General features: G+C 35.2%; 1 protein-coding gene across 12 annotated transcripts in view; it reads right to left on the reverse strand.

The window, feature by feature from the left end:
* Positions 1-23,398, reverse strand: part of Hnf4 (Hepatocyte nuclear factor 4) — a 290,760-nt gene that overhangs the window by 60,706 nt on the left and 206,656 nt on the right. For all 12 annotated transcript variants that reach the window (XR_011952009.1, XR_011952008.1, XM_072543888.1 and 9 more), the window contains exon 2: positions 19,762-19,966. Coding sequence is in view for 10 of the 12 variants with exons in the window: in XM_072543888.1 (XP_072399989.1) it covers positions 19,762-19,966 (205 nt within the window). In the remaining 2 variants the exon portion in view is untranslated. The remainder of the gene's footprint in view (positions 1-19,761; positions 19,967-23,398) is intronic.

Below are 23,398 nucleotides of genomic sequence, written 5' to 3' on the forward strand. Positions count from 1 at the left end.
TCCAAGGGAAAGTAAATGGTAAGAGAGGACCGGGAAGAAGACGCATTTCCTGGCTTTAAAATTTACGAAAGTGGTATAACACGACTACCACTGAACTGTTCCGCGCTGCAATAAACAAAGTAAAGATAGCCGTGATGATCGCCAACATCCGGAACGGATAGGCACTTTAAGAAGAAGAAGAGAAAGTACGTGGAAAACAAGGGGTCATATTCTGTTAAACAACTGAATGTCTTTCAAGAAACCAATTAGGTTAAAGACTTGATCCGTTAAGTTTAAAACGTCTTTGATATTAAACTGAAGTTTATGTTGCACTCTGTGTTATGCGTACCGGGACACTCGATCAGGATGTGTTTCACAGTTAATACACTTGAGCAGACTTGGCAATTGGGCTTCGGCTCGGACTTCACTAAGTATTAATGTGTGAATCGGGTATGTCTTAGTCTTCGGATGACAGCTTTTTCGTTTCTAGAGATAGTTGGAAGTTCAAATTTTTCAACAGTCTGCCGGATCTCATGTAATGCACTCTTGATTGTGTTCCAGTGGGTTTGCCAGGTATGATACTGTTGTTGCTTGAAAATTTGCTTTAGGTCATTATGGATTTGAATATGTTGGGCTTTTAAGGATCGACTGTTTACACAAGAAGCTTGCTTGGCTGTTTGGTCTGCTTTTTCATTACCGGGGATGCCGATATGGGATGGTAGCCAGATGATCGTGACATTTACACCTTGAAAAGCGAGTGCACTGTAAGTCCTATGGATTTCTTGAACTAAGGGATGCTGAGAGTATAGACTTTTTATCGATTGTAGTGACGACAGGGAGTCTGTGCGTATTGCTTGGGTTTTATCATCTGTTTTTAGTTTTTTAAAAGCTTCTAGTTAAAGCATAAAGTTCTCCAGTGTATACACTGCATAAATTCGGTAAAAAAGATGATTTTATTATTTCATCATATGTGGTAACGGCACATCCAACGCCTGCTTCGCTTTTGGAGGAATCTGTATACAGAATTTTTTGGAATTGGTTCTTGCTTATGATTTCTTTGAAGTGTTGTCGTATGAGAAGGCTTGAGGTTTCATGTTTACTGTATTCTAATAGAGAAGTGATTGAATGTGGAATTGGTCTATTCCAAGGCGGAGTAACCGGGATTGGAAAGGGATGTGTTTTAGTAAGGTGGATGGTTTTTCTTAGAGTTAATTTCTGGATGTCTATTATTGATTGGATCCTTTGCGGGAACTCCGGAGGTGATGTTGAAGTAACTAAATGGTAGACTGGATTGGATGGGTTTGCGGATACGGAAGCAAAGTAAGATTGAAGAAGATACTCTCGTCGAATCCAGAGAGGTGGTTCATTAGCCTCGCAGTAAAGGCTATATATGGGACTAGATTTGAAAGCGCCTAAGCAAAGACGAATAGAAGTGTTATGCACAGAGTTCAGTAGCTTTAAGTCAGATTTTGATTCAGACATGTATATGAAGCTGCCGTAGTCCAGTTTTGAGCGAATTAATGCTCTATATATTATATTAATTTGATAGTGCTTTGATGATATTGAGTCTCTTCATTGCATTGCCCTACTGTCAAACGTTAAACCAAGTATTTTGTGGTGAGTAACTAGTTGCGATGGAGTTTCATTAAGGGCGATAATTGGACTTTGGCTGCAGGGTCTTCTGCTAAACCGTAATAATTTTGATTTAATCGTTGAAAGAGCTAATCCGGTTTTTTTGACCATTCGCTAAGTTGATTTACAGCGGTTTGGAGCATGTTGCATGAGGCAATTGTACTTTTTCCTTGACAATATAAAATAAGGTCATCTGCATATATTAAGTGCTTGACTGGTGGACAAATACTGGAACAAATATCATTTATTGCAAGAATAAACAGTGTGGTACTGAGTACTGAGCCTTGTGGGACTCCATTATTTTGCCCGAATGTCGCCGAAATTTCCCCATTTGTTTTTACTTTGAACGTTCTTTGTTGTAAAAAGTTTTTTATGAAGGAGTAAATATTTCCTGTTATCTTGTATTGACGAAGCTTTTCAAGAATGGCTTGGCGCGAGATAGTATCGAAAGTTCCTTCTATATCAAAGACATAGTTTGTTTGAAATAGCGGAAGCTATTTGTGTTTGTAATAGCACTAAATTATCAAGGGTTGAACGGTGACGTCTGAAACCGGATTGCGCTGCGTCAATTATTGCATATTTTTCGAGAAGCCATCTTAATCTTGAATTAATCATTTTCTCAAACAGTTTACATAATGAACAGGTTAGAGAGATAGGTCTGTATGATTTTGTTAGGTTTGAGGGTAGATCAGATTTTTTTATTGGTATGATAATTGATTCACGCCACAGTTTGGGTAAGTGCTGAGTATGCCATATCTTGTTATAAAGATTCAGCAGTATTGTGAGGCTGGAATGAGATAAATTTTTGATGAATATAATTGGGATATTGTCTGGTCCAGCGGCAGAGTTCGTACAAGAGAATAGTGCAAGTGCTAATTCTTCTTGTGTAAAAGGAAGGTTAATAGCATCAATGTCGTGTCTACTTATTTGTGGAGCAAGAGGAATTTGTATATTCTGGTCATTTGGACTTTCAGACTGTTTCCCTTCAGACCTGAATTTCCATGCAAAACTTTTAGCCATGATTTGAGCAATTGTTTGGTTATCTGTTATAACTTTTCCATTCAGTGGCAATATGATTAAAACAATAGCAAATTTGCATTTATTAAGAACTAGCTGTAGAAGAATTATTAAAAACCTGGGCGCGTTGCTACTCCACCAACCAAACTAAATTTGCTGGACAGACATTACACAAAATAATCAATTCATTTTGAGTCATTTTATTGATTTTGTTCATTTCGAAAAAATTGTGACATTGCAACTTTTCGTTTCAATTTGATATTTATTGAAGTGCTGTAGGATACACAATATTACTTGTTTTTCTTTGTGATGCGTAAATAAAAATGGCAGAATTAAAGGAATACAATAAAATACCAGCAAACGAATGGGAAAGATACCTGAAAAGTTTAAAGGAAAGGAAAATAATGATTAACACAATAACGTACCTGAATTAAGACAAGAAATAGAAATCAGTTTTCAGGAAGTAGAGATAGCCATAAATTCACTCAAAAATAGAAAGTCACCAGGACCAGACGGAATAACCAACGAGCTTCTAAAACACAGAGGAGAAAGTATAACCCTAGATATTACAAAACTTATACAAAACTATACAAAAACTAATATTGCACTGCAAGATACCAGACGCATACACACTTCAATACAACAGCCAAGATATACAATATGATAATATCAGCAGAAAAAACCAAATGTATGACAACATCTAAATACCCACTACGATGTAAAATCGAAATTGATGGGAAAATAATAAAGCAGGAAGCAAGGTTTAGATATCTGGGAATATGTACAACTAGTTATGGAGATGTTGAAGAAGAAGTACGACAACAAAGCTTAAAAGCAAGTAAAGCGGCGGGATCTCTTAATGACACAATCTGGAAGAACAAACACCTAACACAAGACACAAAAACAAGAATCTATAAAGCAGCAATCACCTATATTAACATACACGGCGGAGACAAGACCTGACATCTAAAACGAGACGAATACGAGAAATAATAGAGATGAAAATGCTTCGACGAATGTCAGGGAAAAGTCTGTCTCTTTGGATAGGATAGAAGCGAAAACATAAGAAGAGCATGCAATATAGAAGACATAAACAGATGGGTGACAAAACGGAAACAGGAGTGGAACGAACACATTAGTAGAATAGCAGAGGATAGTAGGTAAGAATAGCACGAGATAGGTCACCAAATAAAAGAAGAAGTATTGGCAGACCAAGAAAAAGATGGTGCGATAATTTAGGAGGCTAGTATTGAATAAAAAACAGGCTTTAAAGCCTTAATATAAGAAGAAAGAAAAAGATTTATTGTTTTTCTTCTAAAAGCTGTCGTCGATTATTAACCATCGTAATTTTGTTACTGTGTCAAAACGTGTCATGTGTTAATTTTATCCATCTATAAAACGTTGAATGACAACCCATCATTGAGAGCACTGCCGACGTCCATTTTGTGGTGAACATCGCGCTCTTTGTTGTCATCAGTGCAGTTATAAAATGTAGAATTTAGGATTTTTAGATTTTAGAAACATCTTGTTTAAAATAATTTGTAAAATTAACTTTTTCAGACCATTTAAAAAAAAAAAAAAAAATCAGCGACCACATTTTTTTCTCAGCGTAGTAATTTTTATGATGCTTTATGAAATTTTGAAACAACCATATTCGGGTATTTTTTTTTATTTTAACAAATTTTAATACCACAAATTTATTATTATTGGTCTAAATTAATTTGTCTAATATGTCGGTATATATGACCGATGAATATATAGCAAAAATATACGGTGCTCATTAAAGAGTGGCAACAAACGCTGACTTAATCTAGCAGATTCTTAAAAATATGAGATAATAATAACCAGTTACTGGAATTAACTCTTGATAGTTGCACAACTACACACAAATATCTACAAAACTTTTTACGAGTATTTATAGACATATTTACTAACATTAAAATCAGTAGACACATCATAAATTATATCATTTAAAGCAATTATTAAAAAGTATTCATAACGATATTCCTGCTAATTCAATTTCCACTCTTTTAACTACAAAATAAATTTTGGACACTTGAAAAATGTTAAGCGAAAAATTTATTTTTGACAAACGGTAATAAAAGAAGACATTTGGTGTAAAATCAAGGTTAAATAACAAATAAATTCGATTTTATGCTAAAATTTAACATGTTTGTGTTTGCATTGCCATAAAGGAATATTGTTCCTGTTTCAACAATTCTTTTTGCGCGATATTGAAACGTCCGAAAAACAAATTTCACAACTAAATGCTAATACAGTATTAAATGTATGCAAATTTAGCTATCATGTCCAAGCATATCTCAATCTCAAAGTAATTCATATGAAGATTTTTAAATATCAGTTTCTTCACATTGGCACAAGAACCAATATTGGACGATCTTCGCAAAATTCGACCTGGAACAATTTCCATATTTCTCATGTCCTCTTCGATATTATCAACGAACCTTGTTCTGGGTCTTCCTCTTCTTCTCTGACCAATGGGTCTATCAAGGAGCGTTTTTTTTAGCTAGTGCATTCTGTTCCATCCGCATTACATGCCCTATCCACCTCAGACGTCCTATCTTAATATGTTTTACGATATCAGGTTCCTGGTATATTCTACAAAGAAGTTGTATCGTCTTCTCCACACTCCATTGTCATTCACTGCTCCATAGATTCACCTTAATACTTTTCTTTGGAAACACTTAACATGTTTTCATTATTTTTTGTTACGAGTCCAGGTCTCTGAACTATATGTTAAGGTCTGGGCGTGTTATTGTTTTATCGAGTTTTATTTTTGTATTTCTCGATATAATTGTGGATTTAAGGAGGAAATTGAGCCCAAAATAGTATATAGAATGGTCACTTTCTTATTTAAGTGATTTCATTTTTTTCTTTTGTGTATCCTGGCAAGAAATCACTTGCAAAATCTGTAAGAAAATTTGTCCCATTATCAGACCGAGTAATGCTAATTCAATTAGCTGCATTCCCAGTGGATATAAATATAATACAAGTATACGCACCTACTGCGGACAAAGAAGATGCCGTGATTGAAACATTTTACCAACTTATATCGGAAGCCTTAGCTATGACAAAAAAACATGAACTTACTCTTATCATGGGGGACTTCATTGCAAAAGTGGGATCAGAAAGCACTCTAAATATTACTGGAAAGTTCGGTCTAGGACAACGCAATGAAAGAGGAGAACGGTTGGTGCAGTTCTGCCAAGAGGAAAAATTTGTAATTATGAATACATGGTTTTGTCTACCAAAACGTAGACTATATACTTGGAAGTCTCCAAGCGATCGAGGAGACAATATTGTAAGAAATCAAATTGATTATAAAACAGTCAATGAACGATTTAAAAACTGCATAAAATCGGTCAAGACTTACCCAGGTGCCGATATTCGGTCAGACCATACTCTACTGTGCTCTACAATCACAGTTAAGCTAAAGAGAGTCTGTAAAAATCAGAAAACCTCCAAAATATCACTAGATGCACTCCAAGACCCATGCACTCTAAATAAGGTTTCTCAAGAACTTAACGACAAGTTCCACGAAATTAGACTAGAAGATACCAACAACATAAATGATTGCTGGGAACAAATGAAAAGGACAATAACCACTGCATCTCGAGAAAATCTTCTAAGACGACCAACAGTTAAAAATGACTGGATGACACAAGACATCTTAGATCTAATGGACGTTCGGAGGCAGTATAAATCCATAAACAGAGAAAAATACTGAAAACTTTGTTTTCAAAACTTCCACAAATTTGTGGAAGTTTTGAAAACAAAGTTTTCAGTGTTTTATTGTTACATAAAATGAATTTCCATCAAGTAACGGTCGAATCCATCAATTAGAGAAAAATACAATGAAATACATAAAGAAATCCGAAAAAGAATTAAAGTAGCAAAAGACCGAAGACAACAACACGACAGCTTCCATTTGCATAAAAAACTAAAAGAATTAACAGGCAAAAGCAGAACTTATGGGCAAAATATATTACAAGACTCTGGTGGTAGAATTTTAAGTGATAAAAAAGAGCGCTGTACCGAATGGGAAAATTACATAATAGAATTATTTAATGATGACCAAAGAATCTACCAAGAAATAACATCTAACCGAGATACAGGCCCACCGATTCTAATCTCAGAACTTCAGAAGGCTACCGACCAAGCGAAACGAAGGAATGCTTCTGGTCCTGACGAAATACCCGCAGAATTGTTAAAACTATTAGATAATGAGAGTGTTGCGATTATCACATCCTTCTTTAATAAGATATACAGCAGCGGCAAATTACCAGACAGCTGGTTAGAATCGATATTTATAACTATTCCCAAGAAAAAGAATGCCAGACAGTGCAGCGACTATCAACTTATCAGTTTAATGAGTCACACGCTCAAAATTTTTATTAAAATATTGCATTGTCGCATATATAAACTTTGTGAGGGGATAACTGGTGATGAGCAGTTTGGTTTCCGAAACGGTATGGGTACTCGAGAAGCTCTTTTTTGCATGCGAATACTCTTACAAAAGAGCATTGAGTTTAGGAAAAATATTAACGTATGTTTTATAGATTTCGAAAAAGCCTTTGATAGAGTACCACATACATTATTATTTCAACGCTTAGACTCAGTTGGTCTGGACACGTATGATATTAGATTGCTTAAAAATCTTTACTACAATCAGACCGCTTGTGTTAAGGTGGACCAGAAGGTTCAGCGAAAGTTTCTATTAAGCGTGGTGTCAGACAGGGATGTGTTATGTCACCGATGTTGTTTAATGCCTACACTGGACCAGTTTTTGAAATAGCGTTAAATAATCGCCGCGAAGGTGTTAAGATCGGTGGTGAAATTATTAACAACATCAGATACGCCGATGACACCGCAATAATGGCAGAGAGTCTAGAAGATCTTCAAACCCTGTTGAATGCTGTAAACAACGAATGCACTGAAAAGGGCTTAACAATCAACGCAAAAAAAAACAAAATGGATGGTGGTCGGAAAAATTAATATCGAAGACTCAGTACTAAGATTAGATAACAAAATACTGGAAAGGGTGGAACACTTTAGATATCTGGGTAGCTGGATTGACTGCAGGGTTGAAAGTGACGAGGAAATTTCGACCAGAATAGAACTCGCACGGAAAAACTTTATTAACTGGCGTTCTGTATTATGCAGTAGAAGTCTGTCGTTGACCACACGTCTAAGAGTATTGAAGTGCTACGTCTGGTCCACTTTGTTCTATGGATGTGAAACCTGGACAACAGAAATAAAAAATCTTAACAAATTGGAAGCGTTTGAGTTATGGTGTTACCGTCGCATGCTCAGAATCCCGTGGACAGCACACATATCTAACGAACGCGTGCTAGAGACCGTGCACAAAGAGCGAGAATTGATCAACATCATCAAAATGAGAAAGGTCCAATACTTCGGTCATATAATGAGAGGACCTAAATATCGCTTACTCCGGTTAATCATTCAGGGCAAAATCGAAGGAAAACGTTGGGTCGGAAGAAAACAACTGTCCTGGCTGCGTAACATTAGACAATGGACAGGTCGAACGGTCGAGGAACTGTTTCATCTAGCTGCCGACCGAGAATCATTTCATCAGCTTGTCAATATGACGATAGCCAACGCTTGAATACAAGCACGGCACACAAAGAAGAAGAATCCTGGTTTTTTCTCTTCTCTTTGTCTGTTAATTATCTACAATTGTTCTAGTTCGTCGGGTAAGCATCTTTCTGTAGGCTTCATTTTTTTCTTTTGTTACATTCTTGCATTCATCGTCAAACCAATGATTTTTACGGGCACAAATTTCTGTTTCTATTTCATCTTTCGCTGCTGCTTCAATGTCTTCCTTTATTCTGGTCCAGTAGGAGTCTATATCTGTTTGGCATTCTTCATTTACATTTTGATTCCTTAGCCTGTTGGTGATGTTTTCCGAGTACCGTTATGCAATTGTCGCATCTCAGCTTTTGCACATTCCATTTTCAAAAGTAGTCAGCAGAATCGAGTTGACCGCACACTTTGGTCGGAAATTACAAAAAGACAGATAAACGGTGTCATATGCTGTATCTCCTCTCACATGTGAACTGCAACGATTGTTAATGATTTTTCCTATGATTTTATTACACATGACGCTAGGGAGATAGGCTATCCGCCTGGAGAATCTGTAGACCTATCTGGTTTAGGTTTGGAATTATTAGGTACTTTACGATAATCTTCTAGGATATTTAAGTTATTTAATTGACCTTATCGTTATAAATATATAACAAATGCACTATAATAGAGTAATGTATGTTATCAATTCAAGAAGCTGTATTAACTGCGCCTGTCTGAGACTGCGCGGGGAGAAGATGCTCTAAACTGAGTAGGCCTATGTTCAGGACATACTGTAAGGGAAAGTTCTTATGCTCGACAAGACGTATCCCAATACTTAATATGGAAGATCCTATGAATAAACCGAGAATATAGGCTAATCTATATTAGCTATGTGACAGACACGCACACATACACACACGCACGCACAAACACAAAGTACAGATACTTTCCACGGAATTTTAGTCGTACAAATTATTTCTCAAACTTCCCCATAATAAACATTCACTGCCCAACGAATAAATAAAATAAGGAACCAAAGTAGCTTTTTAGCAATTACTAAAACAAATATATTACCTTAACACCAAAAACGACCACCATCACCATGGAAAATCATCGACGTAAGATGCCTCAACTCAGCAGATGTAGGTAGCGACCATAGTCTAGTATTATGTAAAATAAGACTCATCTTGAAATACTTTAATCCCAAGGAAGCGGCGCCATCGTTTAAAGAGGAAGTCAACACAAAATGTGAAGAAAAGGAGAAAGTTTTTTTACAATACAGAACACAACAAACACAACAGGCATATAACCACTATAAATGAATTAGACACGAAACGAATACTTTAGTTAGACAAATAAAAAGGGAACACTGGCAGAGCTTCTCAAAACAGATGGAACACGACTTCTACGAAACAAAAAGAAATATGGAGATTGATCAGAGGACAAAGAAAAGAGATGACGAACTAATAAACACGAAACACATTCAGAAGGAAACATGAGTAGACTACTTTCGATTATTGAAGAGGAAGAGGTAAAGAAAGCATTAAAGAAATTAAAAGATAGAAAATCACCAGAACTATTAAAACTAATCCAAAAAATAATAGAACAAAACAGAATTTCTCAAGAATGGAGATCAAGAATCCTAATACCTCTCTTCAAAAAGGGAGACAAATCGGACCCGGAAAATTACAGATAAGAAATTACATTTATTAAACACAACACTAAAATTACCAACCAAAGTGATAACAAATAAACAGAATGAAATTATAACATTATAGTTCATTCGTTTACCAAATTCCCATCAGTAAACATGAGCACGTGTTGATATTCACCGTCTCATTCGTCAAGAGGCTATTAAATATAATTTATTACCTTAAGCGAGACAGATTCTCATGTTACAGATCCCAACTTGCCATCATTTTAAATTCAAATTGTATCAGACAGATTCTCATGTTACAGATCCCAACTTGCCATCATTTTAAATTCAAATTGTATCGTGTTGATTTTTAAGTTAATATATTGTGTTATATTTATGTCATAGTTATTGTTAAGTTATTTACTGGTAGTGTTATTTTTTAGAGTTTAGTTTAATTGTGATATAATGATTAAATTTCAAGAAATTCTTACACTAACAGTTTCAAAAGTAAATATTTTTAAAAATCATATGATACATAGGTCGTACATCAGTACGACCCTGTTTGGCTTACACGTGGTTCTATTGACGATTGGGAATTTGTTAAATGAATACGGTTTAGCAGAAGAACAACAAGGTTTTAGGGCGGGAAGATCATGCACCGACCATATATTTATGATTTATAAAGTTCAAAAGCAATCGTTAGAACACAACAAACCGAAATATCTATGTTTATTGGACCTTAGGAAGGCATTTGACAGGGTCAAATAATTAAAGAACGTTATCCACTTATTGTACGCAAGAGAGACACCTCAATGAATAATCAAAACGATCGAAAATATCTACCAAAACAACACAATAAAATTAAAAGTAGAAGAAGAACTAACCGACCCTATTGATGCTGGCAATGGGATAAGGCAGGGAGATTAAAATGGGATTGCAGGGAGGCAACTTAAAATAATCTGCTATGTAGACGACGCAATACTACTCTCTCAAAGTGAAGATGATTTACAACGTATGCTGCACCAATTTAATATAACTGCCAGAAAACTTAACGTTAATTTCCCCATAAAAGACAAAATGCATGGTTATAACAGCAAATTTACTAATATGTAAATTGAAGCTGGAAGATAAAGTAAATAGAACAAACAGAGGCGCAGGTTGCCTGCGCAATAATGACATACACGGCAGAAACATGACCTGACACAGACAGGACAAAAAGGATGTTAGAAACAGCAGAGATGAAAACACTTGGAAAAATTAATGGTAAGATACTATGGGACAGAGCTAAAAGTACAGATATACGACGTAGATGCAAGTAGTAAAGACGGCAAGAGACGGTTTCCCAATAGGCAGACGATCAGTAGGAAGACCACGAAAACGATGGAACGACAACTGACTGGAGGCAGGAACAGACAGAGTTATGTCTACATAAAAAGAAGAAGAAGAAGTAGAAGAACCCCAAAAACGACATCAAAATAGTCATAGGTGACACAAACTCACAGTTAGGAATTGAAAAAGAATATCATCGGAATATATATAAAAGAATATAGTCATTAGTTCTACCCCATTTCCCCACAAAAATATATACAAAGGCACCTGGATATCACCTGGAGGAGGTGTTGGTAACAAAACAGACCATGTGTTGGTAGAAAATCGATCAGCAACAAGGATGTTGACCGTAAAAAGTAGACGAGGAGCATGCTGCGGCTTAGACTACTTGCTAGTTTAAGTATACTTTAGATGTAGGATCAGTAGACTGGCAAAGGAGAATCAACTAAGAAAACAAACTATAGATCTGGAAAAACTGAAGAGACCCGAAACTCAAAAATAATGCGAAGAAAAAATAAAGAGGAAGCTGGCTGAATATGAAGAAAACCTGTGGGACCTAATAAGTAGAACCACTTAAATACAGTAAAATCGATGCTAGGAACTAAAGAAAGGAAAGACGACCAATGGTTTGAAGATGAGTGTAACACAAAACACAAAATGCATATAAATTTATCGTATCAATAAATGAAACAAGGATATAAACGAAAAACTAATCTGTGCAGGAATAGAAACGGCGACATACCCAGCAACACTAAAGAAATTAAAGAAACTTGGAAAACATATTTTGAAAAACCGCGGAACGAAAACTCTCACAATGATGATGTAGAACACACATAATATGATATATTGGAATTACAGAAAATGAAGAGAAGGAGACAACCAAACTGCCAACGATTAAAGAGTCGGGAGAAAGGAAAATATTGAAAAGGATATATGAGACTATACACGTAATATGGAGACCAAGCAAGAGAAAATGCTATAAGTGTAGAATATCAGAGTATCAAATGCTCAATCCATAAAAAGAGCGACTGACTCCTCTGTCAAAAGTATAGAGAAGAATCTATAGGAAAATCTCTTTGCTGTATGGTGGATATAAAATATTTGCCAGTAGACTTATCCATAGACTACAATCTCTCGCAGATACTATCGGATAATATCAGACAGGATTTAGGCAATTAAGATTAACCATAGACCAACTGTTCAATATTAAACAAAGTCTGGGAACATGCCATAGATGTTTATAATATTTTCGTCGACTTTAAACAAGCAGATGACTCAATAAACAGACCACATTTATACAAAATATTAAAGGGATTTGAAATACCGTCCAAACTAGTTATCTTAGACAACACAAATTCCTTTAACGTATATTCACAGTCAAGAGGAAAAATGCCAAGTCAAAGACGTTAGTCAACTATTTTTATAAATACTTTAATTCTTCAGTTTTGAATTGAGATCATTTAACTTCAATGTCTCTCTTAATTAAACAAAAATTTCAAAATAAATATTACCATGTTACTGATTACTTCTTCTTATCACTCCGAGATTCCTTGACCGTCTTTGTTTATAGAGATATATTTTTATTTTGAAATTCTTGAGATAGTGAAGAATACACAAAAAAAGTTGACACAACCAGGAGGTATTATTACGATGCGTAATTTGTATCTGAATTCACTCCGCTACATAAGAGATCATTACTACACAAACTAAGTCGACATTTGTCCCAATACAAAAAAAAACATTGTGCAGACATGCAGTGATTGTCGGACAATATATCTGACAAAATTATCAGACAAGTCTGATGAATCACGTTTTGAAGACCTTCCTGTGAGTAATACATAGCATAGCAGAATATATACGATATTAGAGGAGAGAATTACCAATAGTCAATTCGGATTTAGGAGTGGCTTGGGTACGAGAGAAGCCTTATTCACGATCAAAGTTCTGATTCAGAGATGCAAAGATATAAATCAAAATGTATACACATGTGCAATCGATTTTAAAAAGCTTTTGACAAAGTCCGACATAATAAAATGCTTTAAAGAAGCCTTAATAGAAACATCCGAAGGTATTATTGTGAATGGTGTAACCGTGAACAACATTAGATATCGCGACGATACCTTAGTGCTGGCTAATTATGGAGAAAACCTTGAAAATCTAACGAACAAAACAAAACAAACCTGTGATCAATATGGATTAGAACTCAAGCTTTTGAGCCGTGAGGAGGAGAAAGTCAAAATAATAAAGAGAGGCAAGCTCGGTCATATTATGAGACACCCTGAAAAATATGAACTTATCATTTAGGGAAATATCCAAGGTACACGTAGTCCTGGTAGAAAAAGAACATCATAGCTGAAAAATCTAAGACAATGGTATAGAAAATCGACAACATTATTATTTAGAGCTGCTGTCAATAATGTCATGATAGCGAATATGGTACCCAACGATCGATAACGATCATGGAACTAGAAGAAGATATTTCCCGTCCACTTTCCGTACATTTAATATGTGACATCTTTGTTTTTCTACATCGTTATTTAGCCCGTCCTTTCCCTGTTTATTTGATACGTTAGATTCTTTCTTTAATTATTAATATCGAATAACCTTATTTTTAAAGCCTTTTTAGTATTAGCAATCTTTGTATCTTCAAAGGCCTTATTTTACCGGCTCATACGAGACCAGGTTATTCCAGGTGATGTGTTATTCCTTTTTTGTTGCAACTAGTTCTTGATTTGTTTACAAAATAATGGTACACTCACACTTCCTGCTTTTTCTTGATAGTCTTCTTCTTCTTTGAGTGCCTCTCCTATCGGAGATTGGATATCATTAGGGTGATTCTAATTTTATTTACTGCTGTTTTGAATAATTCGTTAGTGGTACAGCCAAACCACTCTCTTAAATTTCTCATCCATTTTTTCCTTGCATTATATTTTGTAGGAATGTGTACTTTTGTACATCAGGTGGCCTAAGTATTCAAGTTTTTTTTTTAATTTAGTATAACTTCTGGATCGTTATTTATTCTGCGTATTACCTCTTCATTTGTAATTTTATTCACCCAACTTATTTTTAGTATACGGCGGTAGCACCACATCTCAAAGCTTTTAAGATTTTTAACATTCCTCTGTTTAAGAGTCCCTGCCTCAATACCGTAAAGCAAAGTACTGAATACATAGCATTTTAACATTCTAGTTCGTAGCTGAATACTAATATCACGATTACAAAATAATTTTTTCATTTTTATAAAGCTAGACCTGGCAATTTCAATACGTCTTTTTATCTCGCGATTTTGGTCACCTGTTTCATTGATGAGGGTTCCCAAGTATTTGTATTCGCTTACTTTTTCGAGTTGGGTACCGTTTATTGCGATACTAGTGTCATGTATTGGATTCTTATTGAAGGTCATATATTTGATTTTTTTTTGACGTTTATCCTTATGCCGTAAATATTACATATCTCATTCATACTTTCAACTAGATGTTGTAGATCTTCCGCTGTTCTTGCCATTATCACAGTATCGTCAGCATATCGAATGTTATTGATAACTTCTCTATTTGTTCGCTGTAGATATTAAACACGAGCGGTGACAATATACAACCCTGTCGTACTTCTCTATGTATTTCTATTTCGTCCGATGTTTGGTCTTCTATTTTTATATTAGCTTGCTGATTCCAGTACAGATTTAATATTATTTGTATGTCTCTGGTGTCGATGTTCTTACCCTCCAGGATTTCTTTGAGTTTATTGTGGCGTATTTTGTCAAAGGCCTTTTCAAAGTCTATAAAGCAGGCGTGTACCTCTTGGTTAACATCTAGACATCTCTGTGTTAGGACGTTCAAGGCAAAGAGAGCTTCTCTTTTACCTAATCCTTTTCTGAATCCCATCTGTGTATCGATATCTAACTTTTGATAGATTCGGCTGTGGATGACTCTAAGAAATATTTTAAGCAGATGACTCATCAAGGAGATTGTTCGATGATCTGAACATTGCATTGCCTTAGTTTTCTTCGGTATGGTGACAAAAGTAGACAGCAACCATTCCTGAGGTATTATACCAGTACTGTATATTTTATTGAATAGATGTATACTTCATTCACAATTATAAGAACTGACTTATGCAGAATTTAAAAGTATCCCGCTGATAAAGTCGACGCCATAAAGAGATTTGCCTCTTCAGGTAAATAGTAAAATGGACCGGCTTAACGAATTTTATATTTTATTTGGCATTTACATTACATATTTAATTTAAATAAATATCTAGATAATTAAGGGAAAAATACATAAACTGATAACTTATTCGATATACAAAATCAACAAATGCAAAAGTATTTTTTTATTTACTTTTTACTTTAAATGTATTATTTAATTATTAGAAGGCCATGAATCTAAACTTGGACATAATTTTTAATACCTACAAACATTTTAAAATAACATTTTCTTGTTAAATTTAAAATCACTTCAGTATTAATTAATAATTATGATTTTCCCTATCTACCACTTAATATTTTATAAGATTATTGATTAATAATTTTATGTGATGCACAACCTTTAGTGAAGAATAATTTTTTTTCGTGAAATAATTAATAAAGAAATTTATCATTTTTTGCCAACTTTTTCAGACATGAAACGGAAAAGTTAAACATGTCAACATAAATAAATATGAACCTTTTAAAACGAGTAAATCGGTACTCACCTAAGGGACCGCAAACGTTCGGATACAATTAGCGTCCCTTTGTAAAGACAATGACGTCGACTTTACTAAAGTAACAAGACATTTACTTAACACAGAGACCACACATTACTTCCCTGAGTTAGTGATAAGTTATAGTCTAAAAAAATCATTATGAAATTGACTGGCCAGTTGGTTGTGAAAACCAGTGCCAATAAAACACAAAACACACACACACACACACACACACACACACACACACACACACACACACACACACACACACACACACACACATGTTAAATCTGTGTCACTATCACTGTCGTCTTTTAAATTGATGATAATATTTTGTATATTATATGTAGGAAAATATGAATTCTCAGCTTTCATAACATATGAGACTGCATTTTTCCAACTATTCGCATCAATTTTGAGTACTTCCTTTTCAATTAAATGCAGGACAGATGGATTTAAATGTGGCGAAGTATTATTTCTTCGAACTCTTGACTTAAGTTGATGCCACATATGTTCGATTGGGTTAAATACACAGTAATATGGTGGAAGTCTTAAAATCGTATGACCCATGTTTTCGGCATATTTATCACAAAAGTATTCTTTTTTCAATGCGAAATTTTTAAAATGTCCAATAAATCCTTCTTAGTATTATCTATTTGAAAATAAATTTAGAAGGCGCTTTTGTTGAACAACATTGACTATTATCTACCCAACCTTTAGATGGCGTATCGTGTGTCTCAAACCACGTTTCATCTAAATAAATAATAGGTCGATTCTCTCGACGACACTATTTAATTTTGTTTAAATATTCCATTCGCCATATCCGTAAACGATTGGATTCCATAAGTACCTGTCTTTTATCTACTTTTTTGTATTTAAACCCTATACGTTGCAAACACTTCCAAACAGTTGTTCTACCGCACTTAATTTCAGTGTTTTCGACGTGAAGCCTGTCAACTAATATATCTAGTGTGCGTACAATTTGTTCTTCATACAAGGCATACACTTTGCGACGAATAAGATCTTCATCTGCACGATCGAGCTTCCAAGAAATACTGTTATCCCGTCTTACTAATCTTGGTATAATAGGATTAGTTACAATTTTTCTGACTGTGGATAATGGATTTTTAGTCAAAGTTGCCGTTTCATGTAAGGCTTCGTTACTGTCCATATTTTTTTCGACAAGAGTTTCGAAAAACATTAGCAATAATTTGTTTTGCATCAGTAGATAAATGTATTCGTTGGCGCTGTTCAGGTTCTAATACTTGAATGAGATCACCTCCTTGTCGATTTGCTTCCGGTTCATTAACTGGCAGAATTGCCCTATTATCCTCTGGACTCCAGGGACGCCACATTGTTTCATACAATATAGGTAAATTTGACTACGTGGATTCACCGGCAAGTGTACACACTTTAAAAAAATAAACACTTTTATTACAATACTCAACTAATTTTTTGCACAAACTGAACACTCAAACGACTTTACAACCAATTCCGTCGAAGCAGACTTTTAAGTGTTAGTTTGTCATCGAACTCTCTTCAAATTAAAAAACAATTACCGATAAGTAACAGGTAGAAAGTTATATAAATTCCAAGTAATTTGTTAATAGGTCAATTAAGTTAAACGTTTACTCATTATAACTGTATATACGGGTTTGTCAGTTCTAATGTGTTTGGGATATTACCCGTTTTCCCAAAACTTATTAATTTCCACCACCGGTCCAGTCAATTTAACTAAATTGAGATCTTCATAATTTTGGGCGCTTTTATTTCGTTGAGACTTAAAATAATGATTAATAAAAGAATACAATAATTATGGGAAATTTGTATGTTTATAAAAAGAGTTTTTTGACATTACGCTTGAATGATAATATTTGATCTGATTATATGTACTAACCTACAGTTGACTTGGCTATATGCCGGTCCTGTCAGCTTGGATAGCTGTGATAATTATACAACAATAGAGTACTTACAAGGGATTATTCAGTTTTACAGCTGTTATTAAAATTACTTTTATAATGAGACACTAAATTTCTGGATACAGTATACCTAATATTATGGTTACGGATTTATCATTCAAAAGCTTCAACAGTTCTGTAGGAATTTCATCAGGTCCGTTTGTTTTTACATTTTTAGCGTTTCTTATTGCGTATTCTACTTCTTCTTTCAATATGTCTGGCCCAGTTGCAATGATTATCTGAGTTAAGTTGTTTCTATCATCTTCAAATAATTCATTCAGGTATTCTGTCCATTCTTTTTATTTTATTCTCTAGATTTACAATAAGATTTCCATCTTTGTCTTTAAGTTTACCTATTTGGCATTTCTTTATGCTCCCTGTTATCTCTTTTACTTTTTTTGTGCATATTGAACGCATCGAACTTTTTCTCATAGGTTTCCATTTCTTCACACTGTTCTTTAATCCACGCCTCTTTGGCTTCTTTTATTCTCTTGTTTATGTGTTTGTTTATTTCTTTGTATTTGTCTAGGTAATTCTTCATCTTTATTCTTTGTTCCATCTAGTCTAGTCTCTTCTTGATAGTACTTAACATTAAAAAATGTATCTCTATTCTCTGTTAAAAAGTTCTTGTAATAATCTTTTCACTCTTCTTTACTAATTGTGTCGATGGTCATGTTTTCATTTATACTCTTTATTATTAACGTTTTTATAGTTTTCTAAGTTGTCACTGACTTAGAACTCTCAATAATCTATCAATTGCATTACACCTGCTTTACCAATGTTCGATATTATGTTGATTATTCATGTTTCTTCACCATGGTGATTAGAATGAATATGGTCCATTGGTAAAAATTATCTTTTATAAGTATATTATAGTTTGAAAAGCGGTAATAAACACAATTAAGAAGTGCAAAGCAAAAGAATATAAAGAAAAATATATCGTTGGCTAGTCTCAAATCAGAAAGGGCTTATATCGGAACTTCCTTAACTATATCTGGTAGGAATGAATGAATTTTATCGACATACAAGACTTTACCTAATTCTGATTGCTGATTGGCGGATTAACAACCCTATGGAAGGTTGTAACTTCATATTTTGCGCGGTCGTCCGATACTTATTCTGCCGATTGGTGACTTATCTCTTTCTATTTTGACAACACTGGTCTCTCCCATTCTGCTTATGTGGTTATTCCATTCTTTTTTTTCTGTTTTGTGTCTATTCATTTATACACTGCACGTTACATTTTCTTTTAATGTCTTCACTTCTCTTTCGATCTCTCAGCGTATTTCTTGTAATTCTTCTCAAAACTCTCATCTCTGCCGTTTCCAGTAGCCTTTGTGTTGTGGCTGTGCAGGGTCTTGTTTGTGAGGCATATGTGATTATTGGTCTTACACTGGCTTTATAAATTCTTGACTTCATCTCAGTGTTATTGTGTCTGTTTCGCCATATAGTGTTATTAAGGCATCCTGCCAGTCTATTTCCTTTTTGTACTTGATTTCTCACTTCTTTGTCCAGGTCTCCATGGCTGGACAGTGTAATTCCAAGGTATTTTATGCTCTGCCTGCAGTTTTGTTGGGTGGATCGAGTATCTCGACAGAACTGTTACCGGTCCCAAGCCCAGATAAAGGAGAAGGGGGTCTACAGCGAGGTTAGCACGCTAATGATAGACTTTAAAACCATACAACTCATAGAAACAGGATTATGCCTCGGAACATCAATGATTTCATTACGACTAACGCGAAACATCAACTCGGAAGGCATAATTTGACACTTTTACATCGAATTTGCCAGTATAATAAAACTAACTTAGTAACAACCTTTCCAAAATAATCTAGTTTAATACCAAAATAGATATTTATCATAGTATTAAGAAATGAGAAGACACGCAAAATAAAACTAAAATAAATAAAAAAACTAACTTACCGACACGTATATAAATGATTTTTTCTGACAGAGCGCCTGAAAAATCCTTTGCAACCGTCACACGAGGCGGCTCCATAATGTTTTCCCGTGGCTCTGTCTCCACAAATGGCACACTGTTGGCTGATGGCGTTAACGCCGCCACTAACGTTACTTAATGTGGCCGTTAGGGAATTGTTGCACGCCGCCATCGTCATGTCTGAGTCCACTGCAACAAAATAAACAGAACATTAAAATATATACACAATAAATCGTTGGTTAAACATTGTTGAATGAAAAATTGCACTAACTGCATAAGATGCAAAATATCTATAAATAGTGTTGTCATCAGAGTACAAGGTCGGTTCAATAAGAACTTCAAAAGTAAAACGAAAATTTTTAAAAAGTGAGGATTTATTTCTCAACATAGTCTCCTTTAAGCTCGATACACTTGACCCAGCGTTGCTCCAACTTCTTTAGATGCCGTCTGAAAAATAAGTTATCTCAAAGTTTGCTCCGTGGCGACAATGACTTCCTCATTCGACTTAAAGTTCTGCGACTAAAAGTGACTTTTCAAGTTGAGAAACACAAAGAAGTCATACAGGAGCAAACCTGAAGCATATGCTGGATAGGACAGAATTTTATAGCCCGATCCGATGAACTTGGCAGTAGCGAAGGCAAGGGTATTAGCCTTTGCGTTGTCATAGTAGAGCTCTGTATCCGTTTTGCCCCTCCCCAGATAGTCGACATAGATCACACACCTTGTGAATCTTAGAAAACGGTAGCCATCACCTTTCTGGCCGATAGGACAGTCTTCGCCTTCTTCGGAGCACGTTCGCCCAGTGAAGTCTACTATTTTGACTGTCCCTTGGTGTCTAGAGTATACAAATGGATCCATGTTTCCTCGAAGGTAACGAAACGATGCAAAACACCTTCGGATTACTCTTAGACAGCGTCAAATACTGCTCTGAAGTGGTCTTAGAGTTGCACTTATTGTCCTGAAAGAGCATACGCGGCACCCATCATGCCGGCAGCTTTCTCATCCTCAAAATGGTATTCAGGATATAACTCATGCAGTCTTTTGAGATGGTACTGTCTCCGTTAACTCACACTCCTTTGATCGGAGGTCTGCAAATACGAGATCGTGGATTTTTGTCGCGTTATCCCCAGCACTTAGGCGTGGCTCATTAAAAACCAACGTGCGATCACGTTGAAACCCGTTAACCAATATTTGACGGTCGTCATTGAAGAAAAAGTGTCATCAGGCACAGCATCCAAGTGCTCTTTGATTTCTCTACGCGATTTCCCTTACAAAATCGAGAATCGAGTCACCGACTGATATTGTTCTTTTTCCATTTTACTAAAATCCGCTGATATGCCCACTTTCACACGCGGTTAAATTGACACTACTAGTCCGATTCGGCTGAAATTTTGACAGTAGCCGTCTAGGAAACTGTAGTATCCGATAGTAAATTTCTCGTTCAAAAGTGTTATTAGATAATGTAATACTAATATTAAACAAAACTTTTTGCCTGATTCAAACTGCAATTTGAATAATATTGACGAAAATAAACGACGAAAATGACTTTTGCGATAAAAACAAAAGCCGATACAGCGAAAACCAAGAGAATATTCAGAACATCAGAAATGAGAACGTAGAGGTCAATCATTGAGACAATATTGTGAGATCTTCTTCTTAGGGTGCCTGTCCGTTCCGAACGTTGGCGATCATTCTGGCTATGATGACTTTGTTGGTTGCTATACGAAATAGCTGTGTTGAGGTCTTTCTATTCCATGCTCTCCGGTTAGTAAGCCAGGATATTCTTGTTCGTCCTGGGGCCCTTTTTCCTTCAATTTAACCTTGCAAAATTCAATGGAGTAGCTCGTATCTGCCTTGATTTCTCATTATATATATATATGTCCCATGTACTGCAGCTTACGGCCCTTCACGATGTTGACCAAATCCACGGTTGTGTTCATCCTCCGCAGTACTTCTTCACTGGTGACTTTGCCTGTTCATGGTATCTTCAGGATCCTTCTGTATAACCATAGCTCAATAGCCTGAAGTTTTGATAGAGTTTCCGCCTTCAATGTCTAGTTTTCTACTCCGTACAGAAGCACTGAGTACACGTAACATTTAAGGAGCCTTATTTTTGTTTCTAGGGTGAGTAGGGTGAGGTGATGGCTCTTAAAAAAAGAGCTCATAGTCAAGAATGCAGTTTTTGCCTTTCCGATGCGACATTTAATCTCTTGGGTATTGTCCCATGACTCATTGATTATAGTTCCCAAGTACTTGTACTGTGAGACACGGTTAAATTCTCATTTGGTTCACATACAGATTTGCTCCAGTTATGTTTTTCTTGCTGATGATCATTAGCTTGAATTTGCTGGTGTTTATATCCAGTCCATATGTTCTACTTGTTTCCGTTATTTTGTTCATTAAATTTTGCAGCCCTTCTATGGTATTGGAAAACACTATTATATCATCTGCATACCGCAGGTTATTGTGAGATAGAATACCGAATGACCGAATAGGAGATCTATGTAACACACAAGACATAGTACGTTAAGAAAGACAGGGATGACGAAATGAAAACAGCATGTAACGAGAATGGGCAGAGAGGGAATAGCCCGAATAGCAAGAGATTCAAAACCAGCAGACAAGTGAACACTAGCAAGACCCTTTAAAAGGTGGCGAGATAGCTCAACAAAGAGAGGGAGTCTCTATAAGGGGTCTAATATAAAAAATAATAAGACGAAGAAGATCCATAGTTACTTTGGTTTGGTAAAAAAACAATGCGGTAAAAGGCAATAGTGGAATTACAAAAAATGCAAAGATTGCCTTGTATAACAGGCTCTTAGAGTGACTCACTGCAGTGTCTTAGAGGTAATCTGGACCTTTCACCACTACACACACACACACACACACACACACACACACACACACACACACACACACACAGACACACTATACATATAAAAGGGCTCTAGAAAGTACCGGAAGGCTAACATATGCTCAGCATCTAAAACTAGGCGACTTGACTGGGCATCTAGAGATTGTAAGGTTGCATTAAGGATCTATAAATCGCAAGAGGTGCTCCCACGTTTTATACTAATGGGGGTCAAAAACACAAGAGGGAAAGCAATAGGGGTTACTGGTCCTAAGTAAAATCATTTACTCCTCTAATAGCTCTCATTTAATATATACATTGTGTGAGAGTGAATAATCAAAGAAGGGGTCCAAACTGGAGCATTTTTAAGATTTTAAAATTATTAATCCTTTGAATTCAAAGTTTAGTTGTTGCTATGCGGCTTAGTTTCTCTCATCTAACGTGTAAAATTTTACAGATTTAAATATTTTTATTATATAATTTATTCAGTAATAATAGAATTACTCATAAATCATTTTTATCAGAAAGTGCTCTTGACAGAAAAATAACCTATCTATGTATTTTTATCGGCTGTTCTAAAATAGATTACATTAATAATTTTACAACATTGCAATAAGTCTAAATTATTTCGTTATATATTATTTACTATCTTTAATGAGAATTAACCACAATTTCGGTTAAAAATGCGTTTATTTTGACGTTTAGATTCCCACTTTGTAAATCGTTATCAAAATACAGATTAAACAAATTATTTTGTTTTGTTACTTGGT

This window comes from Diabrotica undecimpunctata, chromosome 9, assembly GCF_040954645.1.
Source record: "Diabrotica undecimpunctata isolate CICGRU chromosome 9, icDiaUnde3, whole genome shotgun sequence".
In the NCBI taxonomy this organism is placed as follows: Eukaryota; Metazoa; Arthropoda; class Insecta; order Coleoptera; family Chrysomelidae; genus Diabrotica; species Diabrotica undecimpunctata.